Source organism: Rhinatrema bivittatum, chromosome 1 (assembly GCF_901001135.1).
Source record: "Rhinatrema bivittatum chromosome 1, aRhiBiv1.1, whole genome shotgun sequence".
Taxonomy (NCBI): domain Eukaryota; kingdom Metazoa; phylum Chordata; class Amphibia; order Gymnophiona; family Rhinatrematidae; genus Rhinatrema; species Rhinatrema bivittatum.
The window spans coordinates 149,466,857-149,492,091 of record NC_042615.1 but is presented as its reverse complement, the minus strand read 5'-3'; the positions used below and the strand labels follow the sequence as shown (position 1 = coordinate 149,492,091).

General features: G+C 40.9%; 1 protein-coding gene and 1 long non-coding RNA gene across 2 annotated transcripts in view; one reads left to right on the top strand and one right to left on the bottom strand.

Annotated features, from left to right (window-relative positions):
• The first annotated feature begins 5,126 nt into the window (after positions 1–5,126).
• The window catches only part of LOC115084077, a 55,065-nt gene continuing 34,956 nt past the window's right edge, over positions 5,127–25,235 (top strand). Inside the window, exon 1 of the long non-coding RNA XR_003854466.1 lies at positions 5,127–5,386. This is a non-coding gene — a long non-coding RNA (uncharacterized LOC115084077). The remainder of the gene's footprint in view (positions 5,387–25,235) is intronic.
• GABRA2 (gamma-aminobutyric acid type A receptor alpha2 subunit) overlaps positions 22,288–25,235 on the bottom strand; it is a 211,221-nt gene continuing 208,273 nt past the window's right edge. The window contains exon 10 of the mRNA XM_029588398.1: positions 22,288–23,419. Within this exon, the coding sequence (XP_029444258.1) occupies positions 23,114–23,419 (306 nt within the window). The 3' untranslated portion in view covers positions 22,288–23,113. The remainder of the gene's footprint in view (positions 23,420–25,235) is intronic.

Sequence of the window (25,235 nt, the reverse complement as noted above, 5' to 3'; positions counted from 1 at the left end):
TTACATGTGAAAACCCTTCACAAATGTGATTTTGGAAAAAAAAATTCACTAAAGTGTAGACAGTTTTTGAAAATTTTCATTGGAAAACTTTCAAAAACTGTTTTGCTACCAGGCATATTTGAATATAAAACAGTGGTTGCAATTTTTTCCATTTTAGTACATCGGCTTCTAAGATTGCAGGCTCAAGTATTTATTTGTGCTTGATATAATATCAGTAAAGGCTGATTACAAGTGACAAACAACAAGAAACAAAACCAAACATAAAAAATCTAGTTAAACATATAGCAAACATTCAATTTTAAAAGTTAAGGAAAGGAACATGTTTGTCTTTTGTGAAATAATGGAAAGAAATATACAAATTGGTAACTGCATCAAATTAACAAAATGCATGAAAGATTGTTGTAAAAATCTATACTTAATGCAATGATTACTTCTTTATATTTACAAAATCTTATCATGAAATATGTTGAAAGTACAAAAATAAATTGGCAGATCTTCTAATGTAGAATGATTTCTACAATGATATTGAGAATGTGATGTGTCCAATAAGGGGGGGCTAATTTTTGGCTTTTCATGAGAAAGGGAAGAATATTAAATATTTTACTTACATGATGTAGGTCTCCTATCGGGGAGCTTTACAGTCAACTTCTTAACTGTTCTATTTAATTATAACTACTATTCATTTTAGTGTTTTTGATAGGTTGCTTTTGTTTTTAATTATACAATCCTACATTTACTTCTAAGAGTTGAAGAAAAATACTTCTGTAATCAATATACAGTACAATGCATTACTCAAAGAAACATGAATCAATGTAGTTGGGGCTATCAAATTATGAACTTGCAGCCCTTTATCAGGAAACAGAAATACAATGGAAGAGGTTTTTCAACAGAACCTGTATTTACAGTTATTTCACAAATATATACATGTATTAGAACACATTTATATATGTATTAACCACAGGAGACTTTTGCACTAAAAGGACATTTTAAATGAAATATTTTAAAGATGAAATTAGTAAATGCCATGGCAAACAATATTTTATTGCTTATCTTTCTTTAAGTATACTATTGCACTCCCCTCTGTATCATATTGGAAGATCCAGATTAAACTAGGTGGTATACTTCTTAAGTATGCAAAACCAAGGACATTTCTATGTATTAGTAGTAGTAATCTGCAATTAAAGTGCTTACTCTGAGCTAGATCACTCTGTTTTATTAGAATCCGCAATGAATAGATTTTTCTGGAATCTGTGTAAAATCAGATAAAATAAAAAAATGTGTTTCTCTCTTGTTTGTTGTTGTAGTGGAGATGTTTTGTGATGTGCTTTTATTTTTTACATCACATTTGAGCCTGCCTTCACTGTAAACTCTTATCAATTAAAAGCATTTGTGACCTTGGCACATATATTGTCATGCAAAGCACAATACAACATTACATTTGAACCAAATAGGGCCAGATATACTAAGAGTTTACTTCCATTTTCATTTGTGGATAAAATGCTTAGTGTATATGTCCCAAATAACTATGAACTAGAAAATGAAAACTATACATCTGGATTCATTTTTGCTTGGTTCCACATTAAGATATTTTTCGGTTTTTTTGGGTTTTTTTTAAAGAAAGATTTGTATAGCTTCCTAAACTTTTAACATACCTAGGCACTATACTGAAATACTTTACAAAACTGCCATAAATAACATTACACAACATCATGTGTTTCTACAATAAAGACCTCATGGTAAGGGTGCATCTCCTCTTAAAGAGAAACACAAAAACTAAGGTATTTGTATATAAAGACTTTTGTGGATAAGTCAGATCTGTTGAAATGAAGTGTAGTGGTACTTTGACCCATTTAAAATTACAGGGCCTTTAAGAACATAGGAAATATTTCCAGACTATAAGTTCTATTGGTTACTAATAAATATTTCTACAAAATCACAGGTAGCGCAATGGCAGCAAACGTAACTGATTTTGTACACATGAAATGATTGGTTACAACCAATTGATAAAATTTAAGCAACTATAAAAATAATAATATTCAGCTTCTATCGAGACCATCAACACTAGACAAAACTGTTAAATAATATATCAGCAGAAATGTAGGTACAATTTTCGAAAGCAGTATACAGTATACAGTAAAACTCTATATAAAGACCACTTCAAAGACTGACAGAGGAAAGGTCTACATGAACTGATGTTTCTTTTTACCAGTGAAGCAATGTATACAGTGGCCTAAGTAGAGAGATGAATGCCATAAAAGGCAGAGCTCTTTACAAAACAACTTTTATTTTAAGAAAAGAGAGCAGTCAACATTTCAGATGAACACTTAAACCTTAACATTTATAAAAATGCCTATAACTTTTTTTTTTTTTTTTAGTTTTGCTTGCATTTTTCATTTTGCCAACCTAATTCAAACCTTAAAATATCCTGCATAAAAAAAATGTGATAAGGTAATTCTAAATTAATTGACAAAGGAATCTATTTACTAAGATAATCTTTTTTATTTGTACCTATGGGCAAACAATTTGTAAATCGGGCACTGAAACACTTTGAGGGTCATTTCCAGACTCTGGTACTATTAGTGTTGGGTAAAGGGCTGTACAGCACTGCTTTATGCCCAAGTTTAACATTTAGAGGGCTATTCAATAAAGTGCAGAAATACATGCTAAAGTTAACGTAGGTTAATATATATGTGTGATAATTGCCGGAGCCTGATGATATTTGAGGGGGCCAATTAACCAACCCTTGCACGTTAAACCATGTTAAAGTTAGCATGGACTACCATGCTTTAGTCACTAGCCCTCTGGTGCTTATGAGATTTACAGGACGGTCACAAATTAATTAGATGCAGCACAAATCATGCACTATCTTTAAAGCCAGACTTGATGTCAATCCTCTAAACAGTGCAGACAGGAGCCTCAGTCCCGATGGTTAGAGCATGGTGATAAACAGCATTTTCCTATAGATCTCAGTCTACAAAAGTGTTTCAGTGTGGCACATATTTTGATATAAACAGAATATAAAAACTTTAAATAAATATATAAACAAATAAATATATAAATATATAAATAGACCTCGAACTTTGAACATTTAATTTCAAAGATGAGGACAATTAAAAAAAAAAAGTGAACAAGTTTGCCCATTTTTCAGCAGCAGTAAATAATGATGTGCAAAATATCCTAGGCAGGGAATGTGTATGTGTGTGTGTGCGTGTGTGTGTGTTGGGGGGGGTTCTGTTTATTTTTTGTAAATGCAATTGCTTGGGGGGATTTGCATTCCCCTTGCAATGCATTTCATACCATTAGAATTGTATCTGCCTTTGTTTCCATGTATACTGTTTTTTAAATATGATTTCACTTTTAATGCTAGTATTAAACTCAAAGGGCCTGATTTTAAAAAGCATTTATTATATGTGTAAAACTGGATTTTACTTGAGTAAATGCACTTTACTTGAGTAAGTGGGCTTTTGATATTGCTATATTATGTGCCATTGAAGTGTCCATAGGATTTACTCACGTATCTGCACTTTACGCAAGTAAATGGCTTTTGAAAACTGCTATATTATGTGACATTTACATGTGGAACTCCTTTGAAAATTACCTACATAGTAAGTGAGACTTGTTATGTATTGAGGAAACCTGTACTGCTTAAATCTCTAACACATTATGCCTACAAAGTCCAAAAGAATTAACCAATAGCCTTCATTTTCCAAATCAAAAGGCCAATGTACTAAACTGTGCTGAAGTGTAAACATTATTTAGAGGTCCATACTCAGCTGTTGTGCGCTAAATATATATGGTTATCTTAAAGTTAGCCACATATATAGATCTGGCCAACTTTAGGACAGCCCTATGGGCTGATCAGGATTAACTGGATAAGTTATCTAGCTAGCTCTGAATATTTAAGTTAGAGGATAATTTATCTGACTAAGGCCTGGATTCACCATTCTATTGCAGAATGGTGAATCCAGCAAAAACGGGGGGCGGGCCTGCAAAAGCCAGCAACCTTCACACCACAGCGGTGTTTTCTCTGCCGGCTTTCACACCCAATAGCGCCACCGTGAAAAGTGTTGCTATTGGGCATGCTTCTGGCGATGATAAGGTTACTAACCTTATCGCTCCAGCGAAGACACCGCTGAGTCCACCTCCTCGCCGCCCCGACTCCTCCCCTCGCCGCCCCGACTCCACCCGCAGCATGCTATCGCACATGAAAAGGGTCTTTTCGCGTGCGATATCACCTTATCGCATGCGATAAGCCTTTGAAAATGACCCCCTAAGTCAGCTCCTCCCCAGAATGCCCTTGCTCTGCCTTGCCCAACTAACTATTTAGCTGGATGACTAGTTATAGTTTTGATTCTGCCCTATTTTGCCATTGGGAATTAAGAGCCAAATTTCAAGTAGTCTGCGTAAGTCTTTCCTCGCTGCCCCCCTCTCCCCCCCCCTTGTTTTATTGTATTTCTCTGAAGTTTTTTGTAAACCGATATGATGTTGCCCTTGAATATCTGTATAGAAAAGAATAAATAAATAAATAAGTCAGTACATATGCGCTTAAGTCAGTGTGACAAGGTTCAGCAGTATTTTATAGTGTGTGGCATGAGCTGCAGAATTTATAAAATACCACATTTCTCAGCCACTATAGTACATGTGAACATTTTAGTACATGTACAAATTTGAAATACAGAAAAATACATACTTTCGCCATTTATTTATTCACTTATTTATTTAAAATAATTTAATACTGCACCCTTCCCAGGATTTCAGGTAGGGAACAGAAGAACATACATAAAATTCAAACACAAAAACAAAGTATAAAAGCACAAATATTTTATAAAGCACACACATATTTTATGCATATCATAATTGTAAAAGGTGTATAAATACAGAGGAAGGTATTTTATAAATATTGTGTGTATTCAGTTTCTAAAAATACTTGTGCATGTGTTTGGAATCACCAGTTCTCCCAGACCTACACCTGTATATCCTGATCCTCCACCAGACTTTCCAACCAAATCTGCAGGCAAAAGACAAGTTCAGTTTCTTTTCTGTTACTTAATTGGCATGTATAAAAGAATACAAACAAGTTTGGTAATGTGTGCTAGGATCTGCATTTGTTTGGAACAAATGGGTAATATACAAAAAATTAGTCCATTTTTGTTTCATTTGTGAATCCTCAAAATGAATGGAGGGTACCTTTGAATTAAAAAAAAAAAAATCCACTCCTTTGTTTCCCATTCAGGTCTATGGTTCATTTAAGTTTATGGCTATGCTGAGCAAACAATCAACTGGCAACAACAGCAACCAACTCTTGCCTGTGTGCCATCACAGTTTTCTGAGAGCCAAGGCAGGACAAGTTGACATGGAGACCAGCTGGAGGACAAGTCACAGAGAAGTATGTTTTTAACTATTTTACAGCTGCTATCATTATACACTGATGTCCTTCCATTGAAAGATCTGAGCAAGTGCAAAAACACTCTCTGTTTGCTCTCTGGCAGTTTATAGAGAAGCATCTCTTTTCCAAACGCTCTCTCTGAGTTTAAAAAAAGTTTTAAAATAGTAAGCTTTGGCACTGGTAAAGGGCTTTACTGATCTTCTTTGCTGTAATGAGTGGTCTGGTCTCTCGCTCACTGTAACAGAAGAAAGACACAGGCAATGGCACTGCTTTCTGTGTTCACTGGGGGCACAGTAGAATAGAGTGGATTGGAGATTTGAAGCGCTGCCAGTGATTTAATTTTGTCTGTCTGACAAAGCACAGTGCAGTGCAGAACAGTTATCAGAAAAATTGAAGTGAAGAAGAGCCTTGCCAGGTTGCCAGCCTTTTTGGTTTTGTTTCTAAATTATTTTGTGTTTGCAAAAGGAGTTGATCAGCAGTGGACACACATACACTGTGTGTGTGTGTGTGTGTGTGTGTGACAGACATTTTTGCACACAGGAGATTGGTACTGTAGTATCAAAACCCTCAGTAGGCACTTCAAATTCCATGGTGCCACTACAAGGAAAGGGCAGAGGGACTTGCTGCAAAGCCAGCTCAGCCTAGTAATAGCAGCAAGAAAAATAGGCAGTCGTGCCCTGAAATTTATAAAAGACAATATTAGTCACAGAATGCCAGCAGTGGAAGCCAGCTCAAACCAGAAGAAATTGAAATTTGGAAAACATGTTCCTTTTCCTTTTTTAATGGAGCAAGGGCAGAAGGCAGGAGATCCATCTAAGGCTGTTAGCATGGCAGGGTCATGGATAGGGGTAGAAGAATTGCAACAACTAAAACCAGCCGAGGACTCCTCTATGATTACTACTTCTCAGGCAAAGGAGACAGTTTTCCAACAACTAATTCTGAAGAATAAATTTGTCTAGGATTTCCTGAATCAGAAATTAAAGAGTTAATGGCAGAAGAAAATTTAGGAGATTTAAAGGTACATTTTTAAACTGGCATGCGGGCGTCCATATGCGTGCGGTTCCTGGTGCGCGCACATGGATGTGTCGATTTTATAACATGTGTGTGCCGACAAGCTCATATTATAAAATCTGCTACCCACGTGCACATGTGTATCTGATTTTATATCAGCGTGTGCATATGCGCATGGGTGCCAACTCTCGTGTGCAAAGGGGAACATTTTCTAAGAAGCGTGTGGCGATGCCATAGGGCCTTTTCCCAGTTCCCTCCCAGTCTACTCCAATAAAGGAGTGGACTGGGAGATAAATTCCTAAACCCTCTACCTACCCTGCCTGCCTTTTCCCCTATCCTCCCCGACCCCTAAAACCCCCCTAACTACCCTTTATTTTTGTTTTTCAAATTACCTTCTCTCCAGAGCAGCAGTAAGTTGTGCAGGCTGGCCGGATGCCGGTGCATGCTTCAGCGGGACAGCCCCTAATGGCACTGTCCCAGTCCAGCCCTGGCCCTCCCCAGCCCTGCCCCTTTTTTTAAAGCTGGCTCTTCCAAGCGTCTCAGGAGATACATGCATGGCCACGTGCGTATATCCTGGTATCAGCGCGCGTCAGCCTCTTAAAATTAAGCCGTTAGTTAGTAGCATCTTAGCCTCCAGTTAAGTGATAAGGGAGATAGATGATACTAGAGATGTGAATCGTGTCCTCGATCGTCTTAACGATCGATTTCGGCTGGGAGGGGGAGGGAATCGTATCGTCGCCGTTTGGGTGTTTAGAGTATCATGAAAATCGTTAAAATCGTGAACTGGCACACTAAAACTCCCTAAAACCCACCCCCGACCCTTTAAATCCCCCACCCTCCCGAACCCCCCCCCCCCCCCAAATGCCTTAAATTACCTGGGGGTCCAGCGGCGGTCCGGAACGGTCTCCTGCAATTGAATCGTGTTGTCTTCAGCCGGCGCCATTCTGCACTGCCATTTTGCAAAATGGCGGCGGCCATAGACCAACACGATTCGACTGCAGGAGGTCGTTCCGGACCCCTGCTGGACTTTTGGCAAGTCTTGTGGGGGTCAGGAGGCCCCCCCAAGCTGGCCAAAAGTCCCTGGGGGTCCAGCGGGGGTCCGGGAGCGATTTCCTGCCGCAAATCATTTTCCGTACGGAAAATGGCGCCGGCAGGAGATCGACTGCAGGAGGTCGTTCAGCCGGGGTTCTGGACCCCGGCTGAACGACCTCATGCAGTCGATCTCCTGGTACGATCTCCTCGTACGGAAAATGATTCGCGGCAGGAAATCGCTCCTGGACCCCCGCTGGACCCCCAGGGACTTTTGGCCAGCTTGGGGGGGCCTCCTGACCCCCACAAGACTTGCCAAAAGTCCAGCGTGGGTCCGGAACGACCTCCTGCAGTCGAATCGTGTTGGTCTATGGCCGCCGCCATTTTGCGCCGCCATTTTGCAAAATGGCGGCGCAGAATGGCACCGGTTGAAGACAACACGATTCAATTGCAGGAGGCTGTTCCGGACCGCCGCTGGACCCCCAGGTAATTTAAGGCTTTTGAGGGGGGGTTCGGGAGGGTGGGGCATTTAATGTAAAGGGTCGGGGGTGGGTTTTAGGGGGTTTTAGTATGCCGGTTTTCCTGCCCTCCCCCTTCCCCCGATTTACGATTTTTTGACGATAAATCGGGGGAATTGGTATTGTATCATGGCCCTAACGATTTTTGACGATTTAAAATATATCGGACGATATTTTAAATCGTCAAAAAACGATTCACATCCCTAGATGATACTGACATTCTGAGACCAACTCCCAGGAAGAGTAGTATATGTAGAGAGCATGAGTGATGCTCCTGGCCTTTTTTCCTCATCATCCCTCAAGGATGCAGATGAGATCACCCACGACATCCCTAGTCTGGAAAAGATGGAGGATCCATGTTTTGCTCAATGTATTCACTGCAGTAAAGTCATCTGGCGAATTCTGATATGCAGCATCACTTGCAGAAGCAGCATACGCTAGCACTGGCAACAGGGGAGGATGGCATGACTAGTCTGGTGACCCCCATCTGCCACTCAAAGCAAAAATCAAGGAAAGATGTTTAAAAGGAGAAGACATTTACCCAAGCTAATCCCACAGCCTCTTCCAGCAGTCAAGTGGTAGGCCAGTATCCCCCTGCTATGCATCTTCAGCAGAAAACCACCATAGAGGAAATGGGGAGGCTCTCTATATCACTGTCTTGGGGCAAGAAGCAGACAGCATCAATAGTAGTAACAAGATTCTTTGGTGAACTGATTACCCTAGATCAAGCCATAGCAGGTAATGGAGAACATGGGCTTTAAGTGTCTGCAGCACCTGTTAGCCCCCAATTAGAAAGTGCCCTCCAGGATTTCACTTAGTAGGCAGGTTATCCACACCCTGTACAACCAGTGCTTTAGCTGCATAAAGACACAGCTAGCTAAGGCAAAGGGGAATAGTATGTATTTTTTCAGTGATATATAGACCAGTATAAGCACTATGCATGCTTACATCTCCCTGATGTACACCCCTGAGACCTGGCTAAGGCAGAGCAGGCAGCAGCTCTAACACAGATCAAACATTAGGTTGCTGGTGAGCCATGTCCACACCAGGTAATGGATTTCCCCCAGTTTGAACAGCCCTGTTTTATTGTAACTTCAAGGTATCTTTTCACTTGTTCCAGGTTCAAGTTCATTAACACCCCTTGTTAATTGTAAACCAGCATGATGTGACTTTGTCATGAATGCCGGTATAGAAAAACTATAAATAAATAAATACATAAATAAATAAATAGCCCTCATACCTTTTGCAATATTTTATCAGCCATAAGAAAAATGCTGGAGATCACGAGATAGACTAGATAGGCAGGTGTCTCCAGGGAAGATTCTTTGTGATGCACAGTGGTAAAAATATGATATATAAATCTAAATAAAATAAATAAATAAGGACAATGAAAGATGAGGGCATTTGTGGAATCTGTTTACTTGCTGCACCTGGTAGTAAGGGATACTTGGAGCTGGGGCCCAAAGACCTCAGATATCCAGTCTTGAAAAACCTGATAGAGAGATTCAGGAAAATAGTGGGGAATTACCATCAAAGTGTGAGGGAAGCATCTTCTCCATGAGAAGCAAGAAGAATTCAGGATGTCTCATTCCCAACTGATTCAAGATGTTGGCACTTGTTGGAATTCCACCTATAAAATGCGACAGAGGTTAGTGGAACAGCAGACACCCCTTCATAATCTGTCTCAAGAAACAGAGATAGGTATGGATTGCCCCATGGGACATCTTGATTGGGTGATGATGATGAGGGAGTTGATTGAAATTCTGAAGCCTTTCAAGGATGACAGGGAGGATATGAGTTCCAGAAACCTGGGTGGGGTCATCCTATAGTAAATATTCTGGAAAAAAAAAATACAGGATTTCCTTGATCAAGAAGGAATTGAATAGAGAAGTAGCACTTTGTGGACTCCTTGCAGCAGCAGTATGTGCAAGTGAGACTGAAAACTCTGACACAAAAGAATACATACATGCTTGCCACACTTTGTGATCTATGGGTGAAAGGGAGTCTCGCCTTCCAGTTCTAGCATCTCACATACATGAAAGAGATACTGGTAGGTAGGTTATGTGACTAGGAGCACCAGAGGCAGAGACACAATAGGAATGTAGCACAGATAATAGTACAGGCGCAAGCAGCACTCAGTCAGCTAGTACTACTCCCACACCTCATATGCTAAAGTAATGTTGCCCCCCCAAACTATCTCTCCTGCCACAGGCCATAGTTAAAACAGCTGGCAAGAAAAATCCTTGACCTACCACACAAAAGGAGACCCCAGCAGAAATTTCTGTAACACTTTATCTAACAGAGTCCATTGACACTATGGACACAGGTGTGCCTGAATTATTGGACAATTGTGCAAACAAGTACACAGTCTGGCCTTGTAGGAAATATCCCAATTCTTGCTAACAAGGACAGACAACTAAGATAGACCCTCTGACATCAGAAAAAATGGACATTGGACTATTTGGCCTATCTACAGCTAAATGCAGATAAAATAGACAGGGCCTGTTCTGCCATGGGCAGCCAAATGCAGTACTGGGTATGGGACAAGCATGAAGGATTTGTTAGCCTTGCTAGTCAAGCTGGCACCAAAATGGGGCCAAAAGAATCATCAACACAGATGGTCAAGTGTGGGAATTTGACCTGCAATAATATTGTGGCCTCTTTTTATGGTCTTAAATGTCCATCCAGGATAATAGTTTATCAGAGCCTGCCAAACCTGTATAACTGTCATTCATCAGTATTGACTGCTTGTTGAACTCCACAGCAAACCAAGAAACTGGTAAAAGAGTGGGAAGGTCTGATAATTAAAAGTCTTAATTATGCATTCACCTGCCTATGCATAAGCTGCTAAATTATGCAAAGGTGACCTTTCCAAAGGGGCCAGCTAACAGCACTCTTGGCTGTCCATCCACAGCCCATTACTCATTTAAAGAGAAGGAAGCAGCCCATCTGAGTGCTTTCCACTCCTGCTTTGCCCCCATGCATCCTGAGCCAAGGTGACTTACGGAAACAACGTCTAAGAAACTTGGGAGTTGAACAATCTGTCACTTCAGTGGCCATGATTGTCCTCTCTATATCTGTGCTGGAGACCAGTGAAGGGAAGGGCCTCCTGACCAGCCTGAGAATATAAGTTACTACCAGCCAATGGTAAAAACCGGGGCTCCATTTTCTACCCTGTGGGTTAGTAAGGTAGAGCTTATTAGTGTTCAAAAGTAAGTCTCAGCTAAAGAGAAGTAAGACCAGCAGAAATTAATGGTAATTGGATAAGCACTAGAAGTCAAATATGCTTTTGTAACTATTGCTTTTATTATATAGTCTGTGTCCCTAATCACCTTTGTGAGTATTGTCTGATAACGTGCAAAGCTTAGCCCTGTGTACTAACATATAAATAAAGGAGATTTGCTTTTCTTCAGACAGCTGGGTAATTGCTCTAACAAAGAACAGGAGGCTCCCTGTTAAATAGTAGGTACATACATAAAGGGTAGTAGTGTTAGAAATCAGAGCTTTTCTCCCTTTATATAATGGAGGTATCTGAGTGCAGTAGAATAATTTAGTCAAATTTGTCCTGAATGAAAATAAATACAAAGGAAACAGCTGACCTTTTCCCAAAAGAATTTTGTGATGAATGTCAGAGGTAAAAAGGCTTATTATGATTTAAAAGCTACCTCTAAAGAGTATAAAATTGGAGACAGGATCTTTTACTATAACACCAGAAAAAGTAAAGCCAAAGAAAACAAAATTTTGCCTAGCTGGAAAGGACCTTTTGTAATTGTGGATAAAGTCTAACCAGTCGCATATGTTATCTGAATTAAGACAAACCCTGATGGTGAAGATGTCCTTAAAGGGGTCCACATTAATCAGCTCAGACCTTGTCACCCTCGGAAATTAGAGGATCAAAATATGGTGCTCACTAGCTGTTACTAACAAGGGGACAGAGGAATAGTTCACTACTGTTTTTCAGATGGAGAGTCAAGCCCTGAGAGTGATTATCCTGGTGCTACTGCTGATGAGAGTGGAAGCTGCCAAGCTGGTCGAGCCAGGCCCTTCCTCCAGGATTGTGATGCAAGATACCTCCAACTTCCTCATTACCCAGTTGCAGATAGTCACCAAGAAAGTTTGTTGCTTGACTCCCAGCACATGATCTGGAAACATATTAACCTCAGTAGCATCCAGATGCCTTCCACCAGAACATGGGTGCAGGACTACATAGAGTATGTTGCCCAGAATATTCAAAATATTCTGGAACAATTATTTAATATAATGATCCTGCCCCTTAACAATGACCCAAAAGGTTTATTGGACTAGTTGCTGAATCCATTGTCTTCTCAGCCCTGGCTTTTCTCTTTGGTTCCTCCATGTCCATCGCCAATGAGGTTTCTGCAAGTAACATGAGAAACACTGTAGCGGAGTTGCAGGGACAGACAATATTTCCTTGCACATAGACACTCCTCTGTTAGCCTACCAAGGTGACAACCCACAGCAGTATCTAGTTCCCAACTTAGGCCTGTGCCAGCAGACCAAGGACATACATTGGCTTTTTCCTGGTAAGCCTTTCCTGAAAGATACTACAGAAGCTTTGTGTGGTTTGTCCCAGACAATATCCGAGAGAAATATAAGGTTACTATGAAAAAGTATGATGAATTCTCTGAAACCAAGGTTGCAGTAGTGGATAATGTTTGGTTGGTTAGCACTCCAGTATTTCTAACAAACATGATGTTATCTGTAAAGTTCCCATACCCAGCAATGTTATCCTAATCACCGTGCCAAATAGCTCTATAATCATGATAGGGGGGATGCCACTGTACTACCTGGAATTCGACCCCATCCCCACAGAAACAGAGATCCTAGATATGTTTCAGGGACATGAAATCAACTTTGATGAAGACCTGGCATATCATTTAGACTAAAAAAAATCAGCATACCAGCCTAGTTCTTTCACTCTTCTTCCTTCTTGGTTATACTGGGGTGTTTTGTCCCCATAATACGTGTAAAAAATATATTGAGAAAAACATTCAAGTTTCTTTGCCGTCACTACATTTTTTTCTGGTTCTCCATCTTATTCTTTTGTTGTATACCTCTAGTATCCCTGCCTAGTTTTCCCACTCTGCTTTTCTCTTGTTTATGCTGGGGTGTACTGTATTTATTTATTTATTTTAAAAGATTTCTATACCGTCTTTGACAAATAATAATTTGACCAAAACGGTTACAGATATTAGAATAACGTCAGAAAAAATAAAAATAAAATAAAAATAAAAACATCTAATTACATATAATAAAATAAAAACACAAAAAAGTAAATGAAAGAAAGTAAAGTTAAGGAAAAAAATACAATGTATACTTTAAGCCCTAATTCTAACTAATATATTCTTAAATTAAATAATTAACTATAGTACATTTTACAAAAACAGAGTAAAGTCGGAATTTTAAAATAAAATAAAGCTAGGTTTCTCAAAAATTTATCATATGGTTGATAGCAATATGAATCACTGCGTACTAGTTTATAGCAATATAAAGCACTGGATAGTCACAGAAACAATATATGAGATCTCAAACTGATTTCATTTCTTCATGTTCTGCAAAAGCTACTTTGAATAGGTATGTTTTTACCGATTTTTTGAATTCTTTATGGTTAGTAATTTGTCTTAGAGCATTGGGGAGAAAAAATAATGTTAAAAAAGCAGAAAAAATACAAGTTTCTCCTCCCTCTCCATCTCTTTTCTGGTTCTAACACTCAGTAAAATTGTAACATAGTAAATGATGGCAGAAAAAGATCACGTGGTCCATTCAGTCTGCTCAGCAGGTTTATTTTTTTAATTTTTTTTCTATAGTTTTTTTTTTTTTCCATAGGGTAGTAATTGTCAGATCATGCAGGCTACCCCAATAATTATGGGTTACCTTTTTCTTTCATCTCCATCTTTTAGCTACTAGAGATCCCCCATGTTTATCCCATGCCACTCTCCAATCTTCAGAAAAGATGATCCCAGAAACAGTATTACTGGAACACATCACTGACAACTCAGTGAGAATACAAAATAGTTTACTAGAAAGACATTGGGCCTCATTTTCTAAAGTATCGCAGGCCTGCGATACTTTAGAAGATGAGAGGCGGGGGGCTGAAACGGGGGGCGGGCCTGCACTAGCTGGCAGCGATCACACCGTCACAGTGCGATCGCTGCCAGTTTCGCACCCAATAGCGCCACCATAGGAGGTGTAGCTATTGGGAGCGAAATAGGCAGCGAAAAGGCACCTACCTTTTCGCTGTCTGCGGCGTCGGCGCAGAATCGGCCCCGGTGATGCCCCGACTCCTCCTCTTGCGGGGCCGACTCCGCCCCGACTCTGCCCCCATCCTGGTATCGCATGCGATAAGGGACTTTTCGCGTGCGAAAGGTCCCTTATCGCATGCGAGCGGGTTGGAAAATGAGGCCCATAGAGAGTATACTTCCTCCTATTTTGTCTGGGGAAAATACTGCAGAAATAACTGTATCACAGAAAAGAAGCAAAGACATTTTGCAGGAAATTCAGCTGAGAATGTTCCTCTGTATGAGCAAAGTGTCAATAATATCCCACATACAGTGGAAGAGCAGGGAAATAAACTAGAAGAAATATATGTTTGTGATTTTTTTGTGTAATATTCCTCAGGGATCCTGTAACTCTGAAATCATAGCAGAAACCTGACATGCAGACAGACAATATACATTTACAGAGTACTGCAAAACCCTCAGAAGGAAGATATACAGGCACAGTAGAAGACATGCATAGGAAACTGTGTAAACAGTTTCTTATACTTTAGTTGTGCAAAAGTTCCTTGTGAGACTGGAATAATGGGCATCCAAATAGCAGATGAAATTTAATGTGGACAAGTGCAAAGAAAAGCATATAGGGAAACATATCCCATGCTGTACTTACACAATGTTAGGTTCAATATTAGGAGTTACCACCCAGGAAAAAGATCTAGGAATCATAGTGGACAAATCTTTGAAATTGTTGGCTCAGTGTGCTGTGGTAATTAAAAAAGCAAATAGGAATTATTAAGAAGGGAATGGTAAATAAAATGGAGAATATCAATATGCATCTATATCACTCCATGGTGAGACCACACCTTGAGTACTGTGTTCAATTCTGGTTGCCACATCTCAAAAAAGATATAGATGCACTGGAGAAGATAAAGAGAAGGGCAACCAAAATTATAAAGGGAATGGAATGGCTTCCCTAAGAGGAAAGACTAAAAATGGTTAGGGATGTTCAACTTGGAGAAGTGAAATCTGAGGCGGGATATGATGGAGGTCTATAAAATCATGAGAGGACTAAAATGGGTTAATTTAAATCAGTTGTTTACTCTTTCAGATAATACAAGGACTGTGGGCATGCAATGAAGATTGCAAGTAGCACATTTAAAACAAATCATTGAAAATTCTTTTTCATTCAATGCATAATTAAACTCTGGAATTCATTGCAGGAGGATATGGTTAAGGCAGCTTATCTTGGTTTAAAAAAGGTTTGGATAAGTTCATAAACTGCTAATACTCAGGTTGAGTTAGGAAATAGCCTCTGCTTATTACTGACATTAGTGACATGGGATCTATTTAATGTTTGAGTACTTGCCACATATTTGTATCCTGGATTGCCCACTGTTGGAAACAGGATACTGGGATTGATTGACATTCAGTCTGACACAGCATGGAAACTTATGTACTTATTATAATATCAATCTACCAAACAAACACTGGGAACACAACCCTATTTAAATGGAAGAGAACCAAGAAGTTGTTATCATCTGGGATATTACTATTTGATGCTAAATCACCAGATATTCTGGGGAATAAAAACACAAGAATAACTGTGTTGATAGAGATCTTGGTACCCAATGACTATTCTGTAGATTACATGGAGAAAATGACGATACTTAACTTACAAGATATGTAATTAAAAGACTCCAAAAATGTGGAAGAAAGGTACTGAAAAAATCCCAATTATATTGGGTGCCACTGGCCTTATTAAGAAGAATTTCCAAGTATACCTTGGTATGTTGCCTGTAAACGTTACTCCAGAAGAAGGTTCTCTTTGGCACACTGCAATTATTAAGAAGGTCATTATCAGTAAATTTTAGTTTTAGATCAATTCCAATATATTTTGGCTTATGAATGAGGTTCATTCCAGTCAATGTATGACAAAACAAACCCATTTGGAGAGACTGCTGCAAAAGAAATCTTTTAGATCTTCTGAATGTTGGAAAGGTTTCAGTAGGAAGAGAGAACTAATGCAATACCAGAAAATAAACAAAGGCAAAAGAATGTTTTTAGCTATAGAATATGAAAAATGTGTCTTAATAAAGCAAACCTCACAAAAATCTCAGAAAGCCACACTGTTCAGAGATCATTGTCATGTTCTGATTGTGACAAGTTTCAATCAGAAAGCAAATTTTGCAAGAAACCCCACATTCCACCCATCAGAAAGATCAATTTCCAGTAGAGAATGTAATAAAAGCTTATGCCACAAAACTGATACTGATTACTGATCATTCTCTTGTACTAAATCTGACAAGTGGTAAGTGCTTTAACAGGAAGGCAGGCATTATCCATGCATCTCTGCCTTGCTAATGTGGACAAGTGCAAGGTGATGCATTTAGGGAAAAATAACCCATGCTATAGTTACACAATGTTAGGTTCCATATTAGGTGCTACTACCCAAGAAAGAGATCTAGGCGTCATAGTGGATAACACATTGAAATCGTCAGTTCAGTGTGCTGCGGCAGTCAAAAAAGCAAACAGAATATTGGGAATTATTAGAAAGGGAATGGTGAATAAAACGGAAAATGTCATCATGCCTCTATATCTCTCCATGGTGAGACTGCACCTTGAATACTGTGTACAATTCTGGTCGCCGCATCTCAAAAAAGATATAATTGCGATGGAGAAGGTACAGAGAAGGGCAACCAAAATGTTAAAGGGAATGGAACAGCTCCCCTATGACGAAAGACTAAAGAGGTTAGGACTTTTCAGCTTGGAGAAGAGACGGCTGAGGGGGGATATGATAGAGGTGTTTAAAATCATGAGAGGTGTAGAATGGGTAGATGTGAATTGGTTTTTTACTCTTTCGGATAATAGAAAGACTAGGGGGCTCTCCATGAAGTTAGCATGTGGCGCATTTAAAACTAATCGGAGAAAGTTCTTTTTCCCTCAATGCACAATTAAACTCTGGAATTTGTTGCCAGAAGATCTGGTTAGTGCAGTTAGTATAGCTATGTTTAAAAAAGGATTGGATAAGTTCTTGGAGGAGAAGTCCATTACCTGCTATTAATTAAGTTGACTTAGATAATAACAACCGCTATTACTAGCAACGGTAACATGGAATAGACTTAGTTTTTGGGTACTTGCCAGGTTCTTATGGCCTGGATTGGCAACTGTTGGAAACAAGATGCTGGGCTTGATGGACCCTTGCTCTGACCCAGTATGGCATGTTCTTATACCCCATATTCTACACCTTAGGGGCTTTTTCTTTCATTCAACGTTAAAGCCATACCAAGACTTTGTACCTTGTGGAACTTGCTGTCACTCTTCCTTGCTGTCATACCCCAGACTCTATGCCTTAGAGTCTTCTTGCCATTGTGAGAGACTGCTTTTCAGCTCTCATGGTACAATGGAGTGTTGATACCACTTTCTGTGCTGCTTTGACTCTTTGTCAATGCATTAGGGTTTTGTCTGCCACCTTTTCTGCTTCCATATTCATGATGACTTAGAATGTTGATTCAACTTTTGGTGCCACTTGCCTCTCATGCTGTCATCACGGGTTCATGCTGTTGTTGTCAGTGCCCTCTTTTGAAGTTTTAGGGCTGGATTTTAATAGCTATGCACAGGCGTAGATTTGTGCGTGCAACCCGGCACGCACAAATCTATGCCCGATTTTAAAACATGCGCGCGCAGCTGCATTCATGTTATAAAATTTGGGGTCGGTGAGCGCCGAGCCCTAGGAGAGCCCTGATGGCTTTCCCCATTCCCTTTGAGGCCGCTCCGAAATCGGAGGGAACTTTCCTTCCATTCCCCCCACCTTCCCCTCCCTTCCCCTATCTAACCCACTCCCAGCCCTACCTAAATCCCCCCCTACCTTTATTTTATTTACGCCTGCCTCTGGCAGGCGTAACTTGCATGCACCGGCCGGCTGCAAGCACGCGATCCCCTGGCACGACCACTGTGCCAGAGGCCTTGGTCCTGCCCCCGTACCGGTGCCCCACCCATGCCCCGCCCCTTCCTGCCCCTTTTTCAAAGCCCCGGGACATACGAGTGACCTGGGGCTTGCGCGCATTGCCAGGCCTATGCAAAATATGCTTGGGGCGTGTAACCCCCCCTGCGCGGGTAAATCCAGCCAGATTTACGCGCGCAGGGCTTTTAAAATCTGCCCCTTAGAGTGTTCGTCCTATTTTTGCTGGTTTTTAGCTAGTCTAACGACACCTTGGTAACTCCTAGGGATGTGCAGAGCAAAAGTTTATGTCCATATGTCCAAAGGGGGTCCCATTAGCGGTCAATATGGACATAAAAAAAATTAAATGAGTTGGGTATATGTCCATATGTGCAAATAAAAATTTAAACCCCCTCACCCTCCTTAATCCCCCCCCCCCAGACTTACCACAACTCCCTGGTGATCGAGCGAGGAGTGAGGACGCCATTTCTGCAATCCTTAGCAAGAAGCACGTGACGTCGGCGCCACATCGAGTGACGCGGCGTCACGTGATTCCCGGCGGGGTCGCGCCGGAAGGCTCGTTCGGCCCAAAAAGAACTTTTGGCCAGCTTGGGGGGGCCTCCTGACCCCCCCAAGCTGGCCAAAAGTTCCTTTTGGGCCGAACGAGCCTTCCGGCGCGAACTCGCCGGGAATCACGTGACGCCGCGTCACTCCGACGCGGTGTCACGTGATTCCCGGCGTCACGCGACAACGCCGGGAATCACGTGACGCCGCGTCGGAGTGACGCGGCGTCACGTGATTCCCGGCGAGTTCGCGCCGGAAGGCTCGTTCGGCCCAAAAGGAACTTTTGGCCAGCTTGGGGGGGTCAGGAGGCCCCCCCAAGCTGGCCAAAAGTTCTTTTTGGGCCGAACGAGCCTTCCGGCGCGACAATGCCGGGAATCACGTGACGCCGCGTCACTCGACGTGGCGCCGACGTCACGTGCTTCTTGCCAAGGATTGCAGAAATGGCGTCCTCACTCCTCTCTCGATCACCAGGGAGTTGTGGTAAGTCTTTGGGGGGGGATTAAGGAAGGTGAGGGGTTTAAATTTTTATTTTGGCTCAACAATCGCGATTTCCAACATATCCAACATAGCTATGTTGGATATGTGGGAAATCCGATCGTTTATGTCGCATCACTTTTTTAAGTTAAAAAAAAAATATGAGTAGCGTTTTACATATGCGGTCAATACGAATGCACACCCCTAGTAACTCCTGCCACTTCTGGAACCTCTTTACAGAGTCCTGGCTATTCATGCCACTTTTGGTGTCAATTTATTACAGAGTAGGTGACTTGGAGTTCTGTCCCCCAACTGAAGCATTCTTCCCAAAATGAATCATTAGAATTGATGAAAAACCCAGATTTTGGACCCCAAACTAGGCTGAAGTGTTTTCCTCATTTGCTTTAATGGTAAACAAATATACCATTTTTTTTCATATGAAACAAACCAAAGAAATGGAGGTGACATAAAAAATAAATTAATGAACCAAAAAAAAAAAAGAGATTTTTGTGTTGCAAATGCCTAAGATGTGGAGGAACACTGCTTACATAATAGCAACTTATTCATGCATTTCCTAACCCGGCCCCAGAACTCCCCTAAAATGACCCGTTCATCCTTGTTAACATTTATGAAAAGCACCACAAGTATGCACATTATTTGCAACATTTCAAAATAGTATATGGGTTTACATACTAGTTACACATGTACTGTATATTCCAATTTTTTGCACACAAACCTTTTGAATATTAACCATTATATGAAAGTAAGTCCAGTAGTAAAGTAACGCATTTAATTTTTCTATGGACTTTATTGCAAAACTGTAACTATACCTCATTGAGGTACAGTTAAATTAATGGGAATTCAAATATGCGATTTAGCATGCATAATGTAATAATGTATTCATAATTAATGACCTGCTTTGAATAATTTATCATCACAGTTATGGAGCAATGAAATTGTGATAAAACTCACAGGAGAAAAACAATGTATATTGAAATAGCTATTTGTGAAAAATAACTTTGCACACTGAATAGGCCAACAGCATGCATTCTCCCATTGAACATGCACTATTAGCAATTTTAAAAGAAATTGACTTTTCAAATTTGTCCACACTTTAGTACATTGTCTCTTTAATTCTGACAAACACCCACTTGCATCAAGAAAAAATCCTGCACCATTTTAGTCCAATATCTCCACAACATGTACATGGGCTAGCAGACTTTGCAGCAGATTTATGCTTCGGGTAAAAAATGGCAAAATAATTCTTAAAAGCCTGTTTGCATAATTTTGAAATAGTCTAATTTTGCCCACAGATCTAATTTCCTTCTAGAAAGGGCAATAAATCCAAAGAAAATATTGAGCCAGAAAAAAAATCTTGAAAAAGCACTGCAGGTTTTCATTTCCCTCAAGGTTTATATTTTAAAATTGAGGGAAATCAGTCATAAGTCTTACAGTGTTCTTTGCACAAGTTTTCAATGGCACAATGTTTTTCCTATGGATTATTTTACCTTCCTAATGATTGAGAAAGTCAAAATCTTGGAAAAAGATGTGCCATTCCAGCACTGTGCACAGAATCTTGTGGGGGGTTTTGTACTTTTTTTGCCCTGCTTTTCTCTAAAATTTAACTCTGGTTCTTTAAATAAAATAAAATATCCCAATAATCTTATATTTTATTTTTAATGATAATATATTAGTTTTAAGTCATACAAAAATATTCATACATTAAATAAAAATTATGGAGGACAATATTCAGTAGGCCGTTTAGTGGATATGTTAGACTGATACTTATCAATTATGTTCAGCGGGATAAATGTCCTGTTGAACATGCTTGTTTAAAGTTATCCAGCTACATATAGCCAGATAGCTTTAATCCTAACCGGTCATTGGTTGAATATCTTCAGAGATACCCAGATAAGTAGCACACATTTAAAAAAAAAAAAAAAAAGGCACCAAGACCCTAGCCTCAGTGCCTGATACCCACCCGCCTACCACCTACTCAATTTAGGTAATATAACTGGAATTATACTTCTACACTACACAGTATGCTTCCAGCGTTATTACATAAGTAACTCTGGAGGTGTATGCTGGGATTACTTAGTACAGTGATCCTGGCAGATCAAAAGTGGCAAGTTGCAAGGTAACCAAACAGGTGGGAGGGTACCGGGGGGGTGGGGGGGGAAGGGGAGACAGTGGATGTTTGGGGGGCAGAAGGAATAAAGTTAATACTTTTTAGCAGGGGGGAGAGGGACTGGAGGCCTGTGCTGGTGACCCTTATCTTCATGCAATTTGGTTGCTTTTTTGGTGAGCCGTGAGGGAGACTCAGACAGGTAATGGAGGATGGGCACGGGGCTGGGAAGCCTGCAATTTTGTGCCATGTTTTTAAAGGTGTGCTACTTTCCCGGATATCTCTCTCTCTCTCTCTCTCACCATAAAACACACCCTTTTTCCTATCGCATGCAATATTTAGTGCATTTTGATAAATCCAGGCCTAAGTTAGCCAGATAATGGAACCCCAGAATGCCCCCAGAACACTCCTTTTATATCCAGCTAAATTATAGCCAGATAACAACACATCTGGCTATAATTTAGCTGGTTAAGAGGCTAAATATGCTATATAATCCATTTAGTAGGGGTGTGCATTCATTCCCTATGAATCGGGAATCCGCAACATATAGGGCCCTATTCGTTGTATTCATGGGGAAGCGAAACATATTGTGATTCCCCACGAATACAACAAATCTTCACCAAATTATTCGGCCGCCTAAATGAGCCAATTTAAACACCCTCCTGACCCCCCCAAGATTTACCAAAACTCCATGGTGGTCCAGTGGGGGGTCCGGGAGCCATCCCCTGCACTCACACCCTCGGCTGCCGGTTTCAAAATGGCGCCGATAGCCGATAGCCTTTGCCCTACTATGTCACAGGGGCTACCGGTGCCATTGGTCAGCCCCTGTCACATGGCCATCAGCGCCATCTTGTGCTCCTACCATGTGACAGAGGCTGACCAATGGCACCGGTAGCCCCTGTGGCATAGTAAGGGCAAAGGCTATCGGCACCATTTTGATTACTGGCAGCCGACGGCCCGAGAGCAGGAGATCGCTCCTGGACCCCCGCTGGACTTTTGGCAATAGGAATAGGAATTAACGGATAAATGTATCGGGGGGCCCCCTTGCCGAATGCAACGTATCTGCCCCCCGATGAATACGAATCCCGAATGCAAAGTATGGTGTCCCTCTGCACATCCCTACCATTTAGATGGATAACGTTTGAGTTATCCATCTAAATTACTTTTGATTATCTACTCCATAGAGTTTCTGAACTATAACTTATGTAGAATTATGTTTTTTTAATACTGAAGTATGAACAGAATAACATTCCTTGGAAAGCCCATCTCACTTGAACTCCTTTGTTAGGAAAAAAGCTGTTGTGTTTGTCATAAGTGCTACTTATTCTCCTTTCCTGTCCCCACTCCACGCATAAGAGAAATGTATGTACTCTGCACATCAAGTCACAGATTAGTAGTTAGCAGTCATACATAGACAACAACCTAGCTGATTTAAGATACTAGGGAGGGTAATTTTCAAAAATCCTGCATAACTTACACATCAAATGTGCGCATAACTTCCACCAAATTTCAAAGCAGACTTGTACATATAAGTCCACTTTGAAAATCTACCCCACACGAGTTATACCTGCTTTTTGGTGTACACATGTTTCCTGAAAATGTATGCGCATAGATCTAATTTTACAAAATATGCATGTAAATCCAAACCCTACCCAAACTCCACTCCCAGAAAGACTTCCACTCAATCTGGATACATTTAACATGCAAACATAGCATACCTACATATCGAGCAGGCAATTTTGTAAAAGGCCCTCTCTGTGCGTAAAACACCTGTTTTACATGCAGAAGTCTCTTTGAAAATTACCCCCAGAATGTATAAACTCCACAAGATCGTTATTTTGATAGAACAAGCTCTTGTAAGGCAGGTTCCCTGTTTAAGTACGTAGCCCAGTACACTAGGTTAAAGGTACCAAATAAGAGTGGAAACACTATTCTGGACATTCTGTCAATTTTACTAACACTGTTGAATGTTTTCTTTGTTTCTTGTGGCTTAGTTTCTGGCTTCGCTTTGCTAGGATCTGCAGTAGCGCTCTTGGAAATTGTGGGTAGTGTTGAGTCCTTGGTAATATTCGGAGCATAATTGGCAACAGCCACTGCATAGGCGTTGTTTTTCTTGATAACAGATGTTTTTTCTTTTTTCTAGGGAAAGACAGCATAGTCTGAAATGTGCTTGTCCTATCTGTCAAATTCAAAGCTCATGCAATAACTAAAACGATGCATTCAAGGAAAAGGAAAAACATCAGCACAAAGTCCTAAAAGCTTGGTTAATCATATCACAAGAAATCATGCTTAAACCATATGAAAATATAGCAGAATGAATTATTTCATGGAGATAAAAGAAGCAGGACAGGCTCTATCATATTATTCTATACTGGATAAATTAAGCGTAATCATACATTTTCAAGTATTTTACTTTACATGGAAGAGCCTACATTCTGATGCATCTATCTCCCCCGTTTCTAAAAAAACAGTAAAAAAAATAGGAATGAGTATTTTTCCTGAGGGCAGTACAACTTTTTCTTTTTTGATTTATATTTTCTCTGGTTTTTTTCTGATCTCACAGCACCGGTACACTGATAATCATTCAGTTAAACCAGATGCTGAATCTCCAATGAAGACATCTTGTCTAAATTCCAGTAGTGTTTATTCTAACAGGTAATCAAAACATATAACTTACTGGTTGCAGTCTTGAAAGGGAGGGGTTGATCTTAGGTTCAGAGCACTGACTCTAGAGTTGAAATAGCTGATGTAGGAATTCTACTGGAGATTTAAGTACACATATGGGTGAATTTTAAAAGAACCCCCGTTTTTTACCGCGTGGTCATGTGTGCGGTCATGACTTGTGCTCATCGCGCGCATTATGTGCCGAAGTGCCGGGCCCAGAGAAAAGGGTGGTCTGGGGGATGGGGAGGGGCAGTCCAGGAAGCAGGGAGGGGCGGGGCCGGAGGTGGCCGGTACACGATCATTTGCCACTGTGTCGGGGAAGCATGCGCCGGCAGTCTGCCAGCGCACAAGTTGCTACTGCTCCAGAAGAAGTGCAAAAGGTAAAATAAATCGGGGTTATATAGGATATGGATAGGGGGTGGGGAGAAGAGGGGAAGGGAGGTTAGGTAGGTGGGTTGGAAAGTTCCCTCCTAGTCTGCTCCTTAATTGGATAAGTGCTGACTCCTTAATTGGAGTGGAGTGGGAGGGAACTGGAAGAGGCCCGAACTCGCCGCCGCGCGTACTTTTTAAAAATTTGGCCCTCCTGCACATGCCATCTGCACATGCATATGCGGATATAAAATCTGGTGCGCATGCGCATGCAGCCCACCAGTTTTATAACACGTGCATGCCGGCACACGCGTATTATAAAATTGACTTGTCCATGTGTGCTGCTGTTCCGGAGAGCAGGTAAGTTATAAAACAAAAAAAAGGGTAGTTGGCAGGGTTTTACAGGTTAGGGCTAGTAGGTGTAAAGGAAGGCAGGTTAGGTGGGGTTAGGAAGTTCCCTCCCAGTCTGTTCCAATTCAGTGCATACACACGCTGATACATAATCGACGTGTGCATGTTATAAAATCGACAAGTCCATGTGCGTGCGTCAGCAACCATGCGCGCATGGATGCCCGCATGCAGGTTTAAAGTTACTGACCCTGTGCATAAGTGCTGACTCTGCCCCAACTCATAAGAAATTGCCATGCTGGGTCAGACGAAGGGACCATCAAGCCCATCATCCTGTTTCCAACAGAGGCCAAACCAGGCCACAAGAACCTGGCAACTACCCAAACACTAAGAAGATCCCATGCTACTGATGCAATTAATAGCAGTGGCTATTCCCTAAGGGGCGGATTTTCAGAGCCCTGCTCGCGTAAATCCGCCCAAAACCGGGCGGATTTACGCGAGCAGGGCCCTGCGCGCCGGGAAGCCTATTTTACATAGGCCTCCCGGCGCGCGCAGAGCCCCGGGACTCGCGTAA